The following is an 18,281-nucleotide window of genomic DNA, read 5'->3' on the forward strand; positions in this document are numbered from 1 at the left end:
CCCAACTGAATTAAGGAGGAATACGACTACTGTGAATCGTACCCAGTAATGAACGGAAAGCCAGTGCAACACCCAGGCACAAAGGGAAGGTGTTCCCTCTGGGGAACCAAACTGAGCAACCCTCTGGTCTGAGCAACCCCCTGCTCTCGTGAAGCTAGAAAGCTTCTCTTCTACTACAGCTGCATTGAGCAAGGAGCTCTCTTATATTGTGTAATTCAAATTGCAAGCAAAAAGCACAGGGTTTTTTCCCTCTAGAATACACAAGAGGTGAAGCTGGTCAGCACATGTCAAGCACACATGACAACATCTTTATCTGGTATGGAAAACTGCAGAACACACTGGAAGCCCCAGGCAAACCAGGCAGGTGTCTGAGATACAGCCCAGCACAAAATGGAAGTCAGCTGTGTAAGACATATGTACCCAAGCAAGTATCTGCATGATAAACATGAATAACTGGTCTGCACATTTACTTAGTCCTGCTAACAAACACTTCTTAGGAAAGAAACCCAAAAAAGAGCCAAACAGCTCAGATTTTTATATTTGTCATCAATCCACACAATCTGCCCCCAGCAACTCCCTTCATGTGGAAGGACACAAATTTACTAATTTATATATAAGAGGCATTTCCAAGCATGACTGTCCAAAAGAATGCAAAACTTGCTTATCTGTTTGCTTCCTGTAGAAACTGGCAGGAAATAAGGATTTTTTCCTACTTCAATCTTTTTAATAGTAGGAGAGCAGAAGGTACTAACACAGAGGCTTTGCTGCAGAATTCACAGACTTTGTGCAGTGAGAGAAAGTGGTCCCTCCTACATCTTACTTCCCAGAGCTAATTAAAAAATTTCCTCACCTTACTGCCTATGAGCTAATCAACTCATATTTGATTGATGCATCTGTAACAGGCAATGAAAGACTGTGTGCCACTTCAAGCTTATTTACTTTAAAAATGCCACTTGCACTTGGTCTATACTGGTATGCTTATTTGCCGTACTCCACTAATTGACACAGCTTTATAGGGCCTAGAAAATATATTTTAAATTCTCTCCTTGAAGCACAGGAATTAAAACTGAATGAAGGTAAAAAAAAAAATATTATGTCATCTCCCATTTCCATTTAAAAATGGAAATTTTTCCATTATTTTTTTTCTATTAAAAATTTATGTTAAACTGTATGATACCACCATTGACAGGAAAACTCCACACCTTGCAGACTGTCCTGTTAAAATAAAATAAAATAAATAATCCAATCAGTAATGATATGTGGTTTCATCCAACACTACCAACTATCCACCTAACTCATCACCTCCTCCTTCCCAAATAATTTTCCAGTCAGTGATCAAAAGGAGAGACAAAAACCCTTGACCTGTCATCTGACTGTACAGGAAGGAAAAACATGGTTTGACTTTCTATAGGGGATGAAAGCCACTTGTATACCTACCACAGGAACATCAGGCTACTGAAGTAAGAGTTGTCTTCTGTCACCCAGACAGCACAAGTGGGGGTTTTTTGGTATTTTTATTTGGGCAACAACAATGTCTGAACATCATATACATATAATACGCATTTTTGTAATATTCGCACCAAGCAGCACAAAAAGGAGAGGTCATCTACTGGCAATCTGTGATAATTAAGGTTGGTAGCATGGAACCAACAGATGAAATTGTTAATGCAGGATGTGATTTGGCAAAGCTCTTACACACTTACTTCACTATTAAGCACTTTAATAAGACTTAGCATTCAAGGAAGCTTGTATTGATGAGCTTTTCTGGATGAGTGTTGCTGTAATTATTAGAGATAAAACAGTAAAAATTAGAAAAAGACACATCTGTGTGATTTCCTCAGAAATATGTTTCATTAAACACCTGAGCTTTAGCAACTGTTAGAATGGATATAAACACAAAGGCTCATGAACCTTGAAAAGATTTGGCAAACTGAAAACCAGATTTCAGTACAAGTCAAACAATAACACATGGCTGCAATTTACAAGTAACACATATTTTACTAGATTATTCTTTTATAAAACATAACCTCTGTTGCCCATCTCACAACAAGCATTCAGTCACTTTAAAATTGGTTTGAATTCTACATAACCAGACATCTCACAACAAGAAAGATTCAGGGTGTAGTTTCAGAAGTACCAGTTGCATTTACTCATACACCTACTAGGTCTCATTCTGTAATTAGTATAGCTGTAAGTAAAACTATCAGTTTGTTTTTTAAGCAGCTTTTGGAAAATATTGTTATTCGAAAGAATCACTAAATTTATATCACAGATATTAATCAAATTGGTGTATCATTCCAAATGCAATTATGCATTTATTCCCTGTTCACATCTTTTATTTTTGTTTATACAGCTATCTTTAACTAAGAACAACTTACTAGTTTCATGCAAACCTTTTTAAAATTTTCAGGGGCCAGCAGCTTAGGCATTCTCATAAAATAAGTTAAATTAAATAAAAATTTGGTCCAGTACATCCTGTTCAGTATTTTTAGGAATCTATGCTATAAAGAAATTTAAAAATCAAAAATAAAGTCACTGTCAGAAATTACTGCAAAAGTACAGTTTCTATAATCACCAATTTATAAAACATTTTTTTTATTGCATGTTATAGTATATAATGTTTAAGTACGTACATGTTCTATTTGTCAACATCTGAGTTGTGCAGGACTTGGAATATTAGATATTGTACCTAAAAAGCAGTTTTAGGACACTGTGGATTTGCAAATTAATTCCTGCCAACATATCTCACGTCCCTTTGTTAAAGTGTTTCTTCTCATTTCCACCATGTCATTCACTTGGAAAAACTGTTAACATCAGACAGCTATGAATATTATCAATCAACATCATCAATTTCATATATATTGTACCTCAGGCTATAGCTCTGTTCCCTCTTAACAGCTAAGGAGAAAGCTTTTGCAATGCGTATGTTATCTACCTCAATATTACTCTATGTGGCCATTAGCAGCTTTATGTTGAATTTAATTAATTTAATTTATGTGAAAATAAAGAAAGGGAGCTGTGTTTCAGCAGTCTGGTATAAAAACATTTTAAATTTCTAACTAGTCATCTTAAAGTTCTGGATACTGACCTACTGAAGTCCAGACATGTGAAAAAAACAGAAAAGGAAAAACTCAAAAATTTCAACCTGCTTTTTTTGTTGGAAGATGTGTAAATACCTCCACAGGGTAACAGCCTTATTGTACAATCTGTTTTGTTCATCAGTTTTCCACAAGGTATCCTCTTGGCAAGTTATGAAGAATGAGTTTTCTGGCAGAGCCCTCTTAATATTTTTGACACAGTGGTCATTATTCTGGATCCAATTACTTTTTCTTGAACACATTTCATTTTGAGATTTATCAGAACCTGATATAGTCTACATAATATCACTGTTCCTGCATGTTGTCATAGTCTCCAGATATCTTTTTTATAAGCAGGCAATGAGATTCTTGCTGCTTTATTGGAGGCTAAAAAAAACCCCACAAAAACTTCAGATGCTGTTTCACCTGCCTGAAATCAACCAGGGAGCACTATAGTGTGTTAACAAACATGAGAAGATGGACTCCACCTATTTTGTCAATCTTTATCAAATAAAATATCATGCAAGAAACATCTCACAAGTTTTACTAGAGGAATCAACAGTAATCATGCAGCCATTAGTTAAAGATTACACGGACTGATGGACCAGCTATTGCTGGTTTGGCCCACATCCTCTGCTCACTTCTAGTCCCACTTAGTGGCTAATTCAACTATTTTTTATTTAGAATATCTGTTTTTTCTTTGAAAACAGATGGAAGGCAAGGGAGAGGGTAGTCATGTAGGTGCTTGCTAGGTCTTTATAGTGGCAAGTTATTAAGCTGCAAGGAAATAATGTCATTAAAGATTTCAGAAGGTTGTATCTCTGTAAGGCACAGATGAGACAGAAGCACAGCTTTATGGCAGAACTGCAAAATATAGTTAATCATTTGACTTAGTTAACTTCAGTACAGAACAGCAGCGCTCTATTTCTGTATAAAAAATACAGTTACACTGCATTATAGGAGGCAAAAAGAAGTAGAATTTCCAAGATACAGTCACAAAAAATAATTATGTATTTCAGAAGTTTTTTGAGAAACAACTATACATTTATAAGACTTTTGATACTTACCATCATCCAGCATTGTGCCATTTTTAAATATAATCTGACTTTAATTGTGAGATGGCTTCACTTTTAGGTTTCTGTTAAACCAGAAAGTGAATATAATACTGGAGATAACCATCAGAAAGAGCACCAGAAATGGTATAAAATCATCCTTCAATATTAATTTCATTAAATAAATCTTTATTTAAGTAGGCAAATAAATTTATGCAATTCTGTTTTAATAAGGCTTCCATAAATATGCTTTACATAATAATTATCATTGCTGAAATAAAGGTTTAAAAAACAACAGTTATTTTTCCCATATTTCTAGCACTTCCTTTTAAAATATATTATGATATTTAGAACTAGAGAAATTGGGACAGGCAAGAAATTAAATCACTAAATCCTGCTGGTATGTGCCAAAGCACTAAAAGCTTCCTGGCAATGTACATGCCAAACTAAGGAACGCCATAATTTTCTAGAAATGTCACCATGCCGAATTGACAGGCTGCTTAAGGTCACATCTGGAAACAGTGTTCAGATTTTAGAAGGCAGAGACTCAAAATCTGAGCTACCCAATTTTTTTAAAGAAGGTCAGTATTTGATATATTCAGCCTACATGCAGCCTTCAACCAATGAGGATTCTAGAACATCTACTCAATCATAGCCAGTTTCAGTTTGTCCTGAAACAGAAACATATGAACATGTATTTTAAGTTCTCTGTGATTACAAGAGTATTAACTTTGTAAGTCTGAGTGCTAGTCACCGAACTCAAACGCAGATTTAGGTGGTTACTAAAATTTCTAATATTCTCAATAGAATTATAATTGTGCTGATTGTCCCAAACCATTTTTAGTCTCTGTTGTTGGCACAGAGAAGATGGTTACTCTGTTGTTTCTCCTTTTTTCCCCAAAAAGGCTTTTCTACTAGCACCTGTATATAATTACACTAAGTGGTGAGTATAAACTCTTTATTCCATTTGGGTTCTTGTATAACTCTTTGGAAGAACTGACTTGTTTTTTGTAGGAAAATGACCTTAGTGAATAACGTTATAACCACATAAATCTTACCTCTTCCCACTGGTGTATATATCTAATCAGTCTTGAAAGGCGTAATAAACGTAGCAGGCTGAGGATTTTTGTAAATCTCACAATACGAAGTGCTCTTGCTGTCTTGTAAACCTCTGAATCCATTCCTTTTTCTACAATGAGAAATATATAATCCACTGGTATTGATGAGATGAAGTCAACCACAAACCAGCTTTTTAAGTAATTCATCTTAATGATTTTAGGGTCCAGTATTATTTCAGAGCTGTCTTCATTTACAGTCCCAGTTCTAAAATTCATGATCAAGTCCAATAGAAAAACAGTGTCTGATGCCACGTTGAAAATAATCCATGGTGTTGTTGTTTGTTCTGTGAAGAATGTGATTCCAACTGGTATAATGACAAGGTTTCCAACCATCATTATGAGCATGATTAAGTCCCAGTAAAACCTGTAAGAAACAAGAATAGTTGGTGATAAAAAATGGTGTCTATCATGCCACCAACTTCGAGATGCTTAAATACTTTGTCAATACTAAGAGAACTCCCAGCATTTTAATTCATTCAATATGTTCACAATCAGTAAAGAACATAAAGTAATTAATACATTTTATTATGTGCCTTTCTTCTCAAGAATATGCATCTAAGATATAGACAGAACTATGGTTCATCAATCTATGGCATATCTGACAGGCGTGTGTGTGTCTTTCAGCAGACTTATCAAGACTCCTCTAAAAACTTATTAGTGGATTTATATAACTAAAACTGATGTCTGGTGCCAACCAGAAGTGCTTTAGCAATACAATACTTTTTTAAGGCTTCTATCAAAATGGAAACCCAAATATCTAACAGATAACATATTAAATGTAAATGTGCTCATACCATTACAGTGCTGAAATAAAATTACAGAAAGAGAAAACAAGCAAAAATAGAAACAAAAATTAGATAATATCAAAACCTTAATCCACTTCTACAACCTGAATTGAACTTTAATGCATTTTTACCACCTCAAAGTCTATCTTCTCTCAGAAATATCTAAGAAGTCTAGACAACAATAGCTGCAACTTGAATAGTATAAAATGCATAGTACTGCATTTCAGCATTTTGCTCCAGAAGTACCGAAAGACTCCCCTCCAACACTTTTATAATGCTGCTTGATGCAGAAGGCAGAGAGCTAGATATATAACTTTATTACAGAAATGGTGTATGAATGCAGTTGTTACCTAGAATATAGATCTATCTTGATGGACAACTTCCAGGGGATGGTAGCATACACTTAGAAGATTTTAAGAAAATTATGATAAATCCTAAATCTTAAATTGTCAAAGAAAGTTATTTTTCAATAAAAGAATTGAAAGTGAACTTGAGAAAGCCTGAACTCAAAGCATGAAGTCTTGTTCTGCTTGCAAACAGTATCTGTTTAACTAAACTCAATTTGCGGAGGTACAGAAACCAGTCAGCAACATTCCCCACAGACTCATTAGACTTTCTAGAAGCATCATCGGCTCCACAAGTAAGTCCCTGCTCTGACCTTCCATTGCAGTAGAGCCCCCGGTAATGGATGTGTGACAGACATGCCACCAGCACATCACTCCAGCACTGAATTCCAGGCCATTTCCATCATACTACCGCCAACCTTCTGGTATGCCAAGAACACCCTCATCTTGGTAAAGGTTCATGGCTACCAACAATAACAGAAGTTTAACTGGCCACAAAACATTTCAGAACCAATAGTTTAATTTTTGCTAGACTTGAACAGAGCATATGGATTACCTTAGATTTAAGAGATTGCTTCTTCTATTCACCAAATTATTAATTTTTATAAATTACCTTTGTTTCATATTTATCTGTGAAAATACTTCTGAGTTTACAAATACCTTAGCCGGGAACATAAATTATTAAATGTAGCTGTAAAGCACACTAAGGGAAGAGTAGTATTGGATCAAGACTGGCATAAGAATTGCCACATTAACACTGTTTATTGCAAGATGAACCTACAGAGATTAGACTTGGCTATCATTTTAGAGAGGAACTGGCAAAGTACCTTTAACTGCTGCTCAAGAATACCACAATGTGATTCATGTCTTACCCATTTGATCTCACAATAATTGTGATTATTAAGTGCTAAAAAATCTCAGTTTTATCCAGGCTGTATGTATTTTAGCTTGGCATATGGTGCTATTCACTATATCTGTACCATATCTGAGAGCAACATCCCAAGTTCTCTTATTTTTTAAATTAATGTAATAGGCTTCTTGCTGTGCTAGATTCCTTTCCAATAATCTAGAACTACCATAAAAGTGGAATCACTAAATTCATGCATCACTGCTATTATGATCTACAGGTACAATTACCTAAAACACTCTTTTCACAGAATTCTTCTGGGAGAATAAAAGTTGCCACGGAATATGGAAAACAGTGGAAAAAAACCTAGAAATAGTCAGAAGAAGCGTACTTGTATCTGTGTCTCACTCCTAAGCAAAGTATTGCTTGATTTCAGGTTGACCTGTACTTTTGACCAGCACAGGGAGCAGTTAGGCAACAAAGGCTAACCGAAGTCATGCAAGCAGCCATGCAGCCAACATAAAATATAACACAGAACCAGGTGTTTTTATCCCACAGTAACCCATAGTTTAAAGGATCGTTATGTACTGTGATTATGCAAAACACACTGGAGGTCCTCATGTTGTCAGCAAAAGTGGTAGTGATGGGTTTCAGTAATAAAATCAGAGTGAATGCTAAGGACTAGGAGACTGTATCAGTTTTTTATTTTTCTTTCAGCTTACAATATAGTATAATCTGATTAGTTAGTAAGAAAACAGCTCTTACTAGATTATTATTTATTTTTAATTTTGGAATGAAACAAGACATTTTCTTTCAGGAAAATGTTTCCAAATGCCACTCCGTTGGCCGTGTTATATGATATTTATCTTTCAGGTGAGAAAAGCTGGATGCAAATCCCTGTGTTGCCCTTCTGTGACCTGTGCAGAGGAAGTAATACAATGCGTTCCTTGCCTTCTGGTTCAGAACATCCTACTATTCATGTAACCAAGAGAGGACTGAAAAGCTTCACAAGAGAATGCAAAGAGTTGCTATTGAGACACAGAGGTAGCCCTTTCAAACTATTTTTAGCTTTATTTAGTTATTTATTTTTGCTACTCACCCCCACCAATGAGGATGGTTATAAATTTAAGGCTTAGAATCTGAGAGTTCCAGATCTACAGAAGGTATCACAAAACGTTGACAAAAAAACAAGGAAGAGGTAACCTATGTCACAAAATTTTCAAGGAGGTAAAAAAAAAAAAAAAAAAAAAAAAGAGCCTGAGGATAATGAGATCCAGGTACAGAGATTAGGATTGTCCTGCACTGTACTATTCCTGAAACTTTTAAAATTCTTCTAAATGACCCAGAGGTTTAGTATCTCTTGGTGAAAAAAGTAATTAAAATAGTAATAAATAAATAAATAAATAAATAAATAAAGCTTTAAGGTGTATATTTTCTAAATTTTAAATAATTAATTTATACAGATATAAAAATGTTAATTAATAATTTGGTATTCTGAAATAAAACTAGTGGGATTCATAGCCCTCTTTCATAATATTTTAACTTACAATTTATGTACTATACTTTCAAAACTTACAGTAATAATGTAGCGTTATTTACAGCTCTGGGACACGGTGCCGAAGCTTTGGTGTTTTATTTATTGCAACAGGCTATACTGGATAGGATGAACAGTCTGCTTAAAATTAGTGTCTACCCAAGAAGTAATAAAGAACTACTTAATATTAATTAATCAGTGTTTATACTAAGCTTACTAATACTAGGCACTACAAATTCTAACAAGCATTTTATTTTCCACTCTATATATCCAACCCAGAAAAAACTGAGTCTTAAAGAACGAAATTTCAGCTCTAAGACAGTTAATTTGCAGACAGAGGTCATAAACAACCTGCATGGATAAGCAAGGATGTTCTGAAGAAAGTCTCATGGGAGAAAGAAATGTACAGTTTGTGGAAGAAGGGACTTGTCACGTGGGAGAACTACAGGGATGTTGTTAGGGTATGTAGGAAAGCAACAAAAACGCAAAAGCGCTCTCAGAACTTAAACTGGTAAAGGAAGTCAAGGGAACAAGGGAAACAAGAAGAGCTTCTTCAAACATATCAGCAGTAGAAGGAAGAATAGGGAAAATGTGGGCTCACTGCTGAATGAGGTGGAAGCCCTGGTAACAGAGGATGCAGAGAAGGCAGAGTTGCTGAATGGCTTTGCTTCAGTCTTTACTAAGACTGGCCCTTACGAGCTTCAGACCCTGGATACAGGAGAGGAAGCCTGGAGGAGGGAAGACTCTCCACTAGTCAATGAAGAGTGGGTCAGAGGTCAGTTACGTAAATTGAATGTGCACAAGTCCACGGGCCCTGATGAGATGCACCCAAGAGTGTTGAGAGAGCTGGCTGATTTTAGTGCCCTACCACTCTCCATCATTTTCGAAAGATCATTGCAAACAGGAGAGGTGCCTGAGGACTGGAGGAAGGCCAGTGTCACTCCAGTGACACTCCAAGGGCAAGAAGGAAGATCCAGGAAATTACAGACCAGTCAGTCTCACCTCTATTCCTAGAAAAATGATGGAGCGGCTCATTTTGGAGGTCATCTGTAAGGACATGAAGAGAAGAAGGTTATCAGGAGCAGTCAGCATGGATTTACCAAGGGGAAATCATGCTTGACTAATCTGATAGCCTTCTATGATGTTGTGACTGAACAGATGGATGCAAAGAGACCAGTGGATACAGTCTACCTCGACCTTAGCAAGGCTTTTGACATAGTCTCCAATAACATCCTTGTGAGCAAGCTCAGAATATGTGGGATAGAAGAATGGATAGTGAGATGGATTAAGAACTGGCTACACAATAGAGCCCAAAGAGTGGTGGTCAATGGTGCAGAGTCCAGCTGGAGACCTGTAACTAGTGGAGTCCCTCAGAGATCAGTGTTGGGTCCAATCCTGTTCAACATCTTTATCAACGACCTTGATGATGGCACAGTGTTTTCTCAGCAAGTTTACTGATGACACAAATCTGGGAGAATTGGCTGACTCACCTGAAGGCTGTGCAGCCACGCAGCAAGATTTGGACAGGCTGGGCAAAGAGGAACCTAATGAGATTCAACAAGAGAAAGTGCAGAGTCCTGCACCTGGGAAGGAACAACAAAATGCACCCGTACAGGCCAGGAGGTGATCTGCTAGAGAGCAGCTCCACGGTGAAGGACCTTGGAGTCCTGGTAGACAAGAAGTGATCCATGGGACAACAATGTGCCCTTGTGGCCAAGAAGGCCAATGGTGTCTTGGGGTGCATTAAGAGGAGTGTCTCCAGCAGATCGAGGGAGGTTCTCTTCCCCCTCTACTCCAGCCTGGGGAGACCTCACTTGGAGTACTGTGTCCAGTTCTAGGCTCCCCAGTTCAAGAGAGACACAGATCTACTTGAGAGAGTCCAACGGAGGGCTACAAGGATGATTAAGGGACTGGAACACTTGCCTGACAAGGGAAGGCTAAGAGACCTGGGGCTTTTCAGTCTAGAGAGGAGAAGATTGAGGGGGGACCTAATTAATGTCTATAAATGCATGAGGGCTGGGCATCAAGAAGGCAGGTACAAGCTGCCTTCGCCCTGTGATAGGATGAGGGGCAATTTATTCCATTTAAGAGTTCCACATTAATACGAGGAAGGACTTTTTTACTGTGAGGCTTACAGAGCACTGGAACAGGCTCCCCAGAGAGGTTGTAGAGTCTCCTTCTCTGGAGACTTTCAAGACCTGTCTGGATGCCTTTCTGAGTGATCTGCCCTAGTTGTTTGGCATTTTTTTTGGTCCTGCTCTGGCAGGGGGGTTGGGCTTGATGATCTTTGGAGTTCCTTTCCAACTCCTAATATTCCATGATTCTGTGATTCTGTGTGATTCTGTACATACAACTGTGTAAAAACTCATTCAGATTTACCTTCTTATTTTCTAGTTGCTGTCCATTGATACAGCAGTCTCAAAGCCCCTGAATCACCGTAGTTTGATATATTATTATCTTTACACTACACTCAGATTGACCCAGCAGAAGTTGTCACTGGTCTCACAAACCACACAGCAGAGTGAATGGCATTCCCAAGGAACTGAGCGCTCTGATTTGAGGCTACAGAGCAGTCAGGACTCTGCTTAAGATGAAGTTTTCTGCATTTCCAGAAAGATCATAAAAGTCTGACTATTTAATTTGAAAAAGCAAAATACATCAGTAAAACATTAAATTCAGTCACAAATACTCATCAGCCACATTATAAAGTGGAAGGTCTTCAAAAAGATACTCATTCAAGTTACTTGTAAAACTATCTTTCAAACCAAACCTGATGCATCTGAGACATTATTTCATGCTACAAATTCAGGGAATAAAGAACTGTAAAAAATTTTCACAAGCTTACCATGGAAAGCATGCCTTCTCTCTAAGTTAAATATTTTGATTGACTAGCAGATGCTCCATGAAATGAACACAGACTTTTTTTTATCTCATCTTCAAACACAGCTTTACTTGTTTTGCTTTCAGGGATCATCAGTTCAACTAACAAAGAATGTCCTATATAGAAAACTATCTTAGTAGAAATATCAGTAAATTAAAACTTTATTGCAATGTACCATAACAAGCACTAAACTTGGTATTATTCATGTCAGAATTTGGTTCTCATAAGACATGCCATCTTTCTCTTGCTGTGCAACTGGTTATTCTTTTTCGTAAGAGAGAGCAAAGCTAGACATACCTGAAAACATCTGCAACATGCAGATAACTACTGGGATGTGTTGGAAAGGACAGAATAATGAAGAAGGGAGGGTTTTCTTCAGGGGATCCAAATTCTATTAATGATTTCTTGAAAACTTTCTGAGAAACCATCACCATTTTATTTCACAACCTGGAAGTAAGGATATCCCCTTCTGCCCAGCTGTCCATTTTCATTCTACCAGCCTGCGTCCCCCTTACACATACCTAGAAGGAGAAAATGCTTCTTCTGGGAAAAACGCATACAGATTAAATATGAATTCCCTTCTATTTTAACACGAAATGTTGCATTCAGCATCCTCCATGGAACAAACTCTGTTTATATGTTGCAAATGTATTGTGGAGTACTTCTGTGATTTCAGGTCAGCAGCAATTTTTTTACTTTAGAATCTCTGAAACTTAGAATTTACTGTGACCTATCTGCATGATCACATTAATCAAATGAATTAAAATGACTAGTGAAGTGTCACTTCATTATATTGGCCAGTTTTGTGCTAGCAAACAGATTACTTCTGCAGTTGTGTTGGGATAGAACTTTCCTCATCTGAATGTACCTAATTTTCCAAAGTTTTAGGAAGGCAAAATATTAGGCTTGGTTTTATTATTTTGTTTTTAAAATATAAACTATTACCCTGAAACTGCTGATTTATATCCTTTATTCTCCTCTATTCCCAAACTAACTGTTTTTAGAATGAGGAATCTTGCAAGGCTGAAATTGAATCCTTTTTGTGGATAATCCTTCCACTGTAAAGCACACACTACAGTAGAATACTAACAACATCATCTACACTTCAAGTGCTGAAGGTAAAGAGCAGAAATATTAATAATTAGAAGCCTGTAACACTTTCTCAGGTGACAATGTAATCAATATTTGCTATTATTTTTTAATTTAAAATATATTTAGCTGAATAAACTTTCATAGAGTTAGCCAGGTAATCTGCTGAAGCAGCAGAATGGCTTTCTCTACCTGCCTAAGACAGGTCAGCCTGGGACAAGGCAGAGGTTGATGTTCTGAAAACTCAGTTTCCCTGTCCCAGCTGTAAGCAGTGCTGGACCAGGGAATTTGGTTTCATTTTGATTTCATCTAAAAGTGATTTTAAAAATAAAATAATAATGAAGTTTTCAGACAACCAGAAATCTTCTGGGGTTTTCTTATTAATACTGAAGTCCTTTTCTTCAAGTATACAGAGTCATATGTATTTAGAGATCTAATTTATGTGCCTTGCTGTTATTTTTTAAATATTGATGCAACTTCCTACCTGGTAGCAGAAAAGGAATTCAAAGATAGATTAATAAAATTCAGCGAGAGTGAGTCTTCTACTTTATACAATCATACAAGATATATAAAGATTACAAACTTGCAATATTTCAAACAGATTTCATGTCATCTGGTAACTGAACACAGTTAGCAGTGGAGATATGCAATTTGTTGCACAACTGTGATTCTATGCACAAGGCAGATGATTAAATAAAAGCAGCTCTCAGGGGACCCTATCAGAGCCTAGAGAAGCCAATGAACAGCAATTTACTACTTTCAAAAGGCTTTGGTTACATTTGGTTAGGTTTAAAGCTTGAATGCTTCACAGACTTGATTGCTATAAAAGAAAATCACAGTACTGTCCATAGAAAGTGAGTATAAAATTAGCATTACACTTACGTATAATTTTCTGTAAATTCACCTAACATTTAAGCAGTGGACATTTTGTCAAAAGATTTTAAATTCATAGTACAGATGCAATAGATTCCATCTGAAGTTTTAGCATTTCACATGCATTAACAAATTACATCTCCGATTTCTGAAAAATGAAAGTACAGGAGTAATCTCACCCCCACTGCATACAGAAGGGGAGGAAGGAGATGACATATTGAAATTTACATGACATGGAAACATTGCTTAACAATGAGTCTCTTTGGTTTTAGCCAATAATCCCCTACCACAAGTGCCTGAATACATCTGATGTTTGCAGTTGTTTTTCCTTCAGAGAAACTTCTTAAATTAGAGTAGAAAGAATTAAAGCCTGACTACTACTTAACTTTGGGCAAGAACAGTGCACCACTGCCAGTAAAGCTCTGACACTGTTTTGCACTCCTCCATCTTTACACAGCTCCTCCTTTCTTCAGTTCTTAGTGCTCGTGTCCAGATAGTGACCAGCTACTAAAAAGTGCTGAAGACTCAGGAGTTTTCTCCTGGAAAAAGTTGAATCTGTTTTCATTGACCTGCATCCTGCTCAAAACAGACAGATGTCAGATCATCAAGATTTGCCTCTACATCAGCACACATCACATCACAAGTAAAGTACTCTCCTCAGACTTCTCCCTGTCCAAACTGTCAGACTTTACCCTCTCAGGATCGGCCAATAATTTCTGTAAGGACTCCAGCTGATTTGTTTCAGTGTCATATTACCAACCCTTAAAACAATGGCAAATCGCCACATACCGATTCTTCAAGTGTCTGCAAATTTCCGTTATCACTGTAAAATAAGCATTCACCTTCTGAAATAGAAAGGACCACTTCACAGGTCTGAGAAGAAGTTTGAAAGAGACAGATCTAAAAATATTTTAGTTGCAAAATAATTTCATCTCTCATGCAGGAACATCTACATTCATTAAGAATTTTGTAGCAACAGTAATTTTAACAGTGCCATAGAAACATGACATTAAAGATGCCTCCATAAAGCCAGACAGTATCACCTCGTATTCTTCTTTAATGGATGTTTTTTTAAAACCAGTTCAGTCTCTCAATTATCAGTGCAATCTTTAAGGCTTTTGCTGACAGGGAAAGTCCATGTACTTATCTTCAGAGAAGGAGATTATGGGGAAGACACTGCTCAATGGCTACTGATAGATCTGTCATGGACCTTGGTGAGGAGACCAGCCTGTGACCACCATATAAGTAGAGACAATTAGTTTTCTGAGGTGAATACCTCTGACAAAAAACAAAACAAAACAAAACAAAACAAAAAAACAAAAAAAAAAAAAAAAACAAAACAAAAAAAAAAAAAAAACACAAGACTAGCAACACCAACTTGTTTCGTTTAAGACACTGACCAGATTTCTGGTTTTGACATATGTGTTACAACTAAAAATTACATTCTGATATTCAGAGGTTAAACTAGCCTTGTGCATTTAACTGCAAAAAGATACAGTGCATTCAGACCAGCAGCTTCAACCACAAATACTCATGTAATAGAATTTAGTGTATTATATCTTGAAAAAGTTCACTGAAGGTAAGACTGGGCACTATGCCTAAACAGAAAAAAAAAAAAGAAAAAAGAAAAAAAAAAGAAAAACAAAGAAAAAAAAAAAAAGGTAGTCTCCAAATTCATGAAAAGAAAAATCAGAGATGTGAAAAAGTGTGGAAGAACCATACAGGAGGATGAAACCAGTTGACAGATTACCCATGAAGACTTTATACTCCTACATCATGACTGAAAACCTGGAGGCAGATTAGGAGCTGACAAAGAGCTTATGGGTCAGCATTAAAGGCAAGATGAGGTGGGCAGTATCATAGAGGGGTTCTGTTACAGGCCACCTGACTAGGAAGACTGAATGGATAAGGTCCTATATAGACAAGTAAGAGTGGTTTCACATTCACAAGCCCTGGGCTTCACAGGGGACTTAAGCCACCCTGACAACAGTGCAAAACATCGGCCATTCAGGAAGTTCCTGGAATGCATTGACAAAGATTTCCTTCTCCGAGTGGTGGAGGAACCAAGGAGAAAATGTGCTATTTCGGACCTTGCCCACACCAAGGACAGGCTGGTGGACAACATAAAGTTTAAGGGCAGCCTTGGCCATAGTGACCATGAAATGGTGCAATTTAGGATCCTTAGGGCCACAAGGAGGGTACAAAGCAAGCTCAGTACCCTGGTCTTTTAGAGGGCAGACTCTGACTTCTTAAGGAATCAGCTCAGTAGGGTACCAAGGGATACAATCCTGGAGAGGAGAGGAGCACAAGAAAGCTGGTTAATATTCAAGGCTCACCTCCTGCAAGCCCAGGAGTAATGCATCGCAACAAACAGGAAGTCAGACAAGTATGCCAGGAGACTTCCATAAATTAACATGGAGATCCCAGACACACTTAGATATAAAAAGGAAGTCTACAGAGGGTTCAGGCAAGGGCAGGCATCCTGGGAGGAGTACAAGAAAGTTGTCCACGCAGTCAGGGATCAGGTTAGGAAAGCTAAAGCCCAGATAGAATTAAATCTGGCCAGGAACATCAAGGATAAGAAGAAAAGCTTCTGCAGGTACGTCAGTGATAAAAGGAAGACTAATGATAACATGACCAGGTCTCCAGAAGGAAATAGGAGACCTGGTCATGTGGGACATGGAGAAGGCTTAGGTACTTGATCATGTTCTTTGCCTCTGTCTTCACTGGCAAGGGCTCTATCCACACCATCCAGTTGTAGAAGCTGAAGAAGGCAATGAAAGGGATTGTGAGAAGGAAGATCCGCCCACTCTAGGAGAAAAGCAGGTTTGAGACAATCTAAAGAACCTGAAAATGCACAAGCCCGTGGGAGCTGATGAGATCCATATATGGATCCTGAGGGAGCTGACACATTAAGTTACAAAGCCACTTTCCATTTTATTTGAAAAGTCATGGAAGTGAAGTCAGTGAAGTTCCCAGTGACTGGAAAAAGGAAAACATAACCCCCATTTTCAAAATGGGAAAAAAGGAAGACCCAGGGAACTAGATGCCAATTCTGCCTCACCTCTGTGCCCCACAAGATCATGGAACAGATCCTCTCAAAAACTATGCTAAGGCACATAGAAAATAAGGATGTGATTGATGACAGCCAATGTGGCCTCACCAAGGGCAAATCGTGCCTGATTAATTTGGTGGCTTTTTACTATGGGGTCACACTGTTGATGGGCAATGGGAAAGCAACTGACATAACCTACCTGGGCTTCTGCAAAGTGTCTAAGACTGTTCTGCATGACGTTCTTGTCTCTAAATCGGATAGACATGGACAGATGGACCACCCAGTGGATAAGGACTTATCTGGATAGTGGCACTTAAAAAGTTGCAGCCCGTGACTCAATGTCCAAGTGGAGATCAATGACAACTGGCGTTCCTCAGGGCCGAGTACTGGGACCAGTTATTATTTAAGATCTTTGCTGGCAACATGTACAGTGGGATTGAGTATCCTCAGCAAGTTTGCTGATGACATCCAGCTGCGGCGTGGCCAACACGGCTGGAGGGAAAGGAGGCCATCCAGAGGGACCTTCACAGGCTGGAGATATGGGCCCATGCCAACCTCATGAAGTTCAGTAGGGCCAAGTGCAAGGTCCTGCACCCAGATCGAAGCAACCCCAGGTACAAACACAGGCTGGGTGGAGATTGGATTAAAAATAGCCAAGGAGAAGGTCCTGGTTGATGAGAAGCTCTGTATCAGGCAGTAATCCAAGTAAAAAATGCCAAATCATTTAGCTCCAACCCCCCTGCCATGGGCAGAGACACCTCCCACTAGACCAGGCTGCTCAAAGCTCCAACCAACCTGGCCTTAAACACTTCCAGGGAGGGGGCAGACACAACTTCTCTGGACAACATGTTCCAGTGTCTCATTACCCTCAAAGTGAAGAATTTATTTCTAATGTCTAATCTAAATCCACCATCTTCCAGTTGAAAACGTTTCCCCTCATCCTATGTCTAGACACTCTTGTAAAAAGTCCCTCTCCAGCTTTCCTGTAGCCCCTGCAGGTACTGGAAGGCTGCTGTAAAGTCTCCCTGGAGCCTTCTTCTTCTTGGGGTTGGACTAGATGATCTTTCGAGGTTCCTTCCAACCCCTATGATTCTATGATTCTATGATTCTATGATTCTCCTTTCCAGGCTAAACAACCGCAGATCTCTCAGCCTGTCTTCACAGGAGGGGTGCTTCAGCCCTCTGATCATCTTTGTGAACCTCCTCTGGGCATGCTCCAACAGCTCCATGTCCTTCTTGTATTGTACTCCAGGTGGAGTCTCATGACAGCACACTAGAGGGGGAGAATCACCTCCCCTGACCTGCTTTTGATGCAGTCCAGGACACGGTTGGCTTTCTGGGCTGCAAGCTCACAGTGCGGCTCATGCTGAGATTCTCATCAGCCATCAACCCCCAGGTCTTTCTCCTCAGGACTGTTTCTAATTTAACTTCCCCAAGCCTGTACTTTTGCTTCAGATTGCTTCAACCCATGTGCAGGACCTTGCACTCGGCCTTACTGAACCTCATGAGGTTGGCATGGGCCCACCTCTTAAACCTGTAAAGGTCCCTCTGGATGGCATCCTTTTCCTCCAGATGGCATCTTTTCACTCCAGAGTGTTGACTGCAGCACACAGGTTGGTGTCGTCA

General features: G+C 38.4%; 1 protein-coding gene across 1 annotated transcript in view; it reads right to left on the minus strand.

Moving 5' to 3' along the window:
• The window catches only part of HCN1 (hyperpolarization activated cyclic nucleotide gated potassium channel 1), a 197,877-nt gene that overhangs the window by 165,420 nt on the left and 14,176 nt on the right, over positions 1 to 18,281 (minus strand). Inside the window, exon 2 of the mRNA XM_051643424.1 lies at positions 5,188 to 5,611. Coding sequence (XP_051499384.1) covers positions 5,188 to 5,611 — 424 coding nt within the window. The remainder of the gene's footprint in view (positions 1 to 5,187; positions 5,612 to 18,281) is intronic.

Source organism: Apus apus, chromosome Z, assembly GCF_020740795.1.
Source record: "Apus apus isolate bApuApu2 chromosome Z, bApuApu2.pri.cur, whole genome shotgun sequence".
NCBI lineage: Eukaryota > Metazoa > Chordata > Aves > Apodiformes > Apodidae > Apus > Apus apus.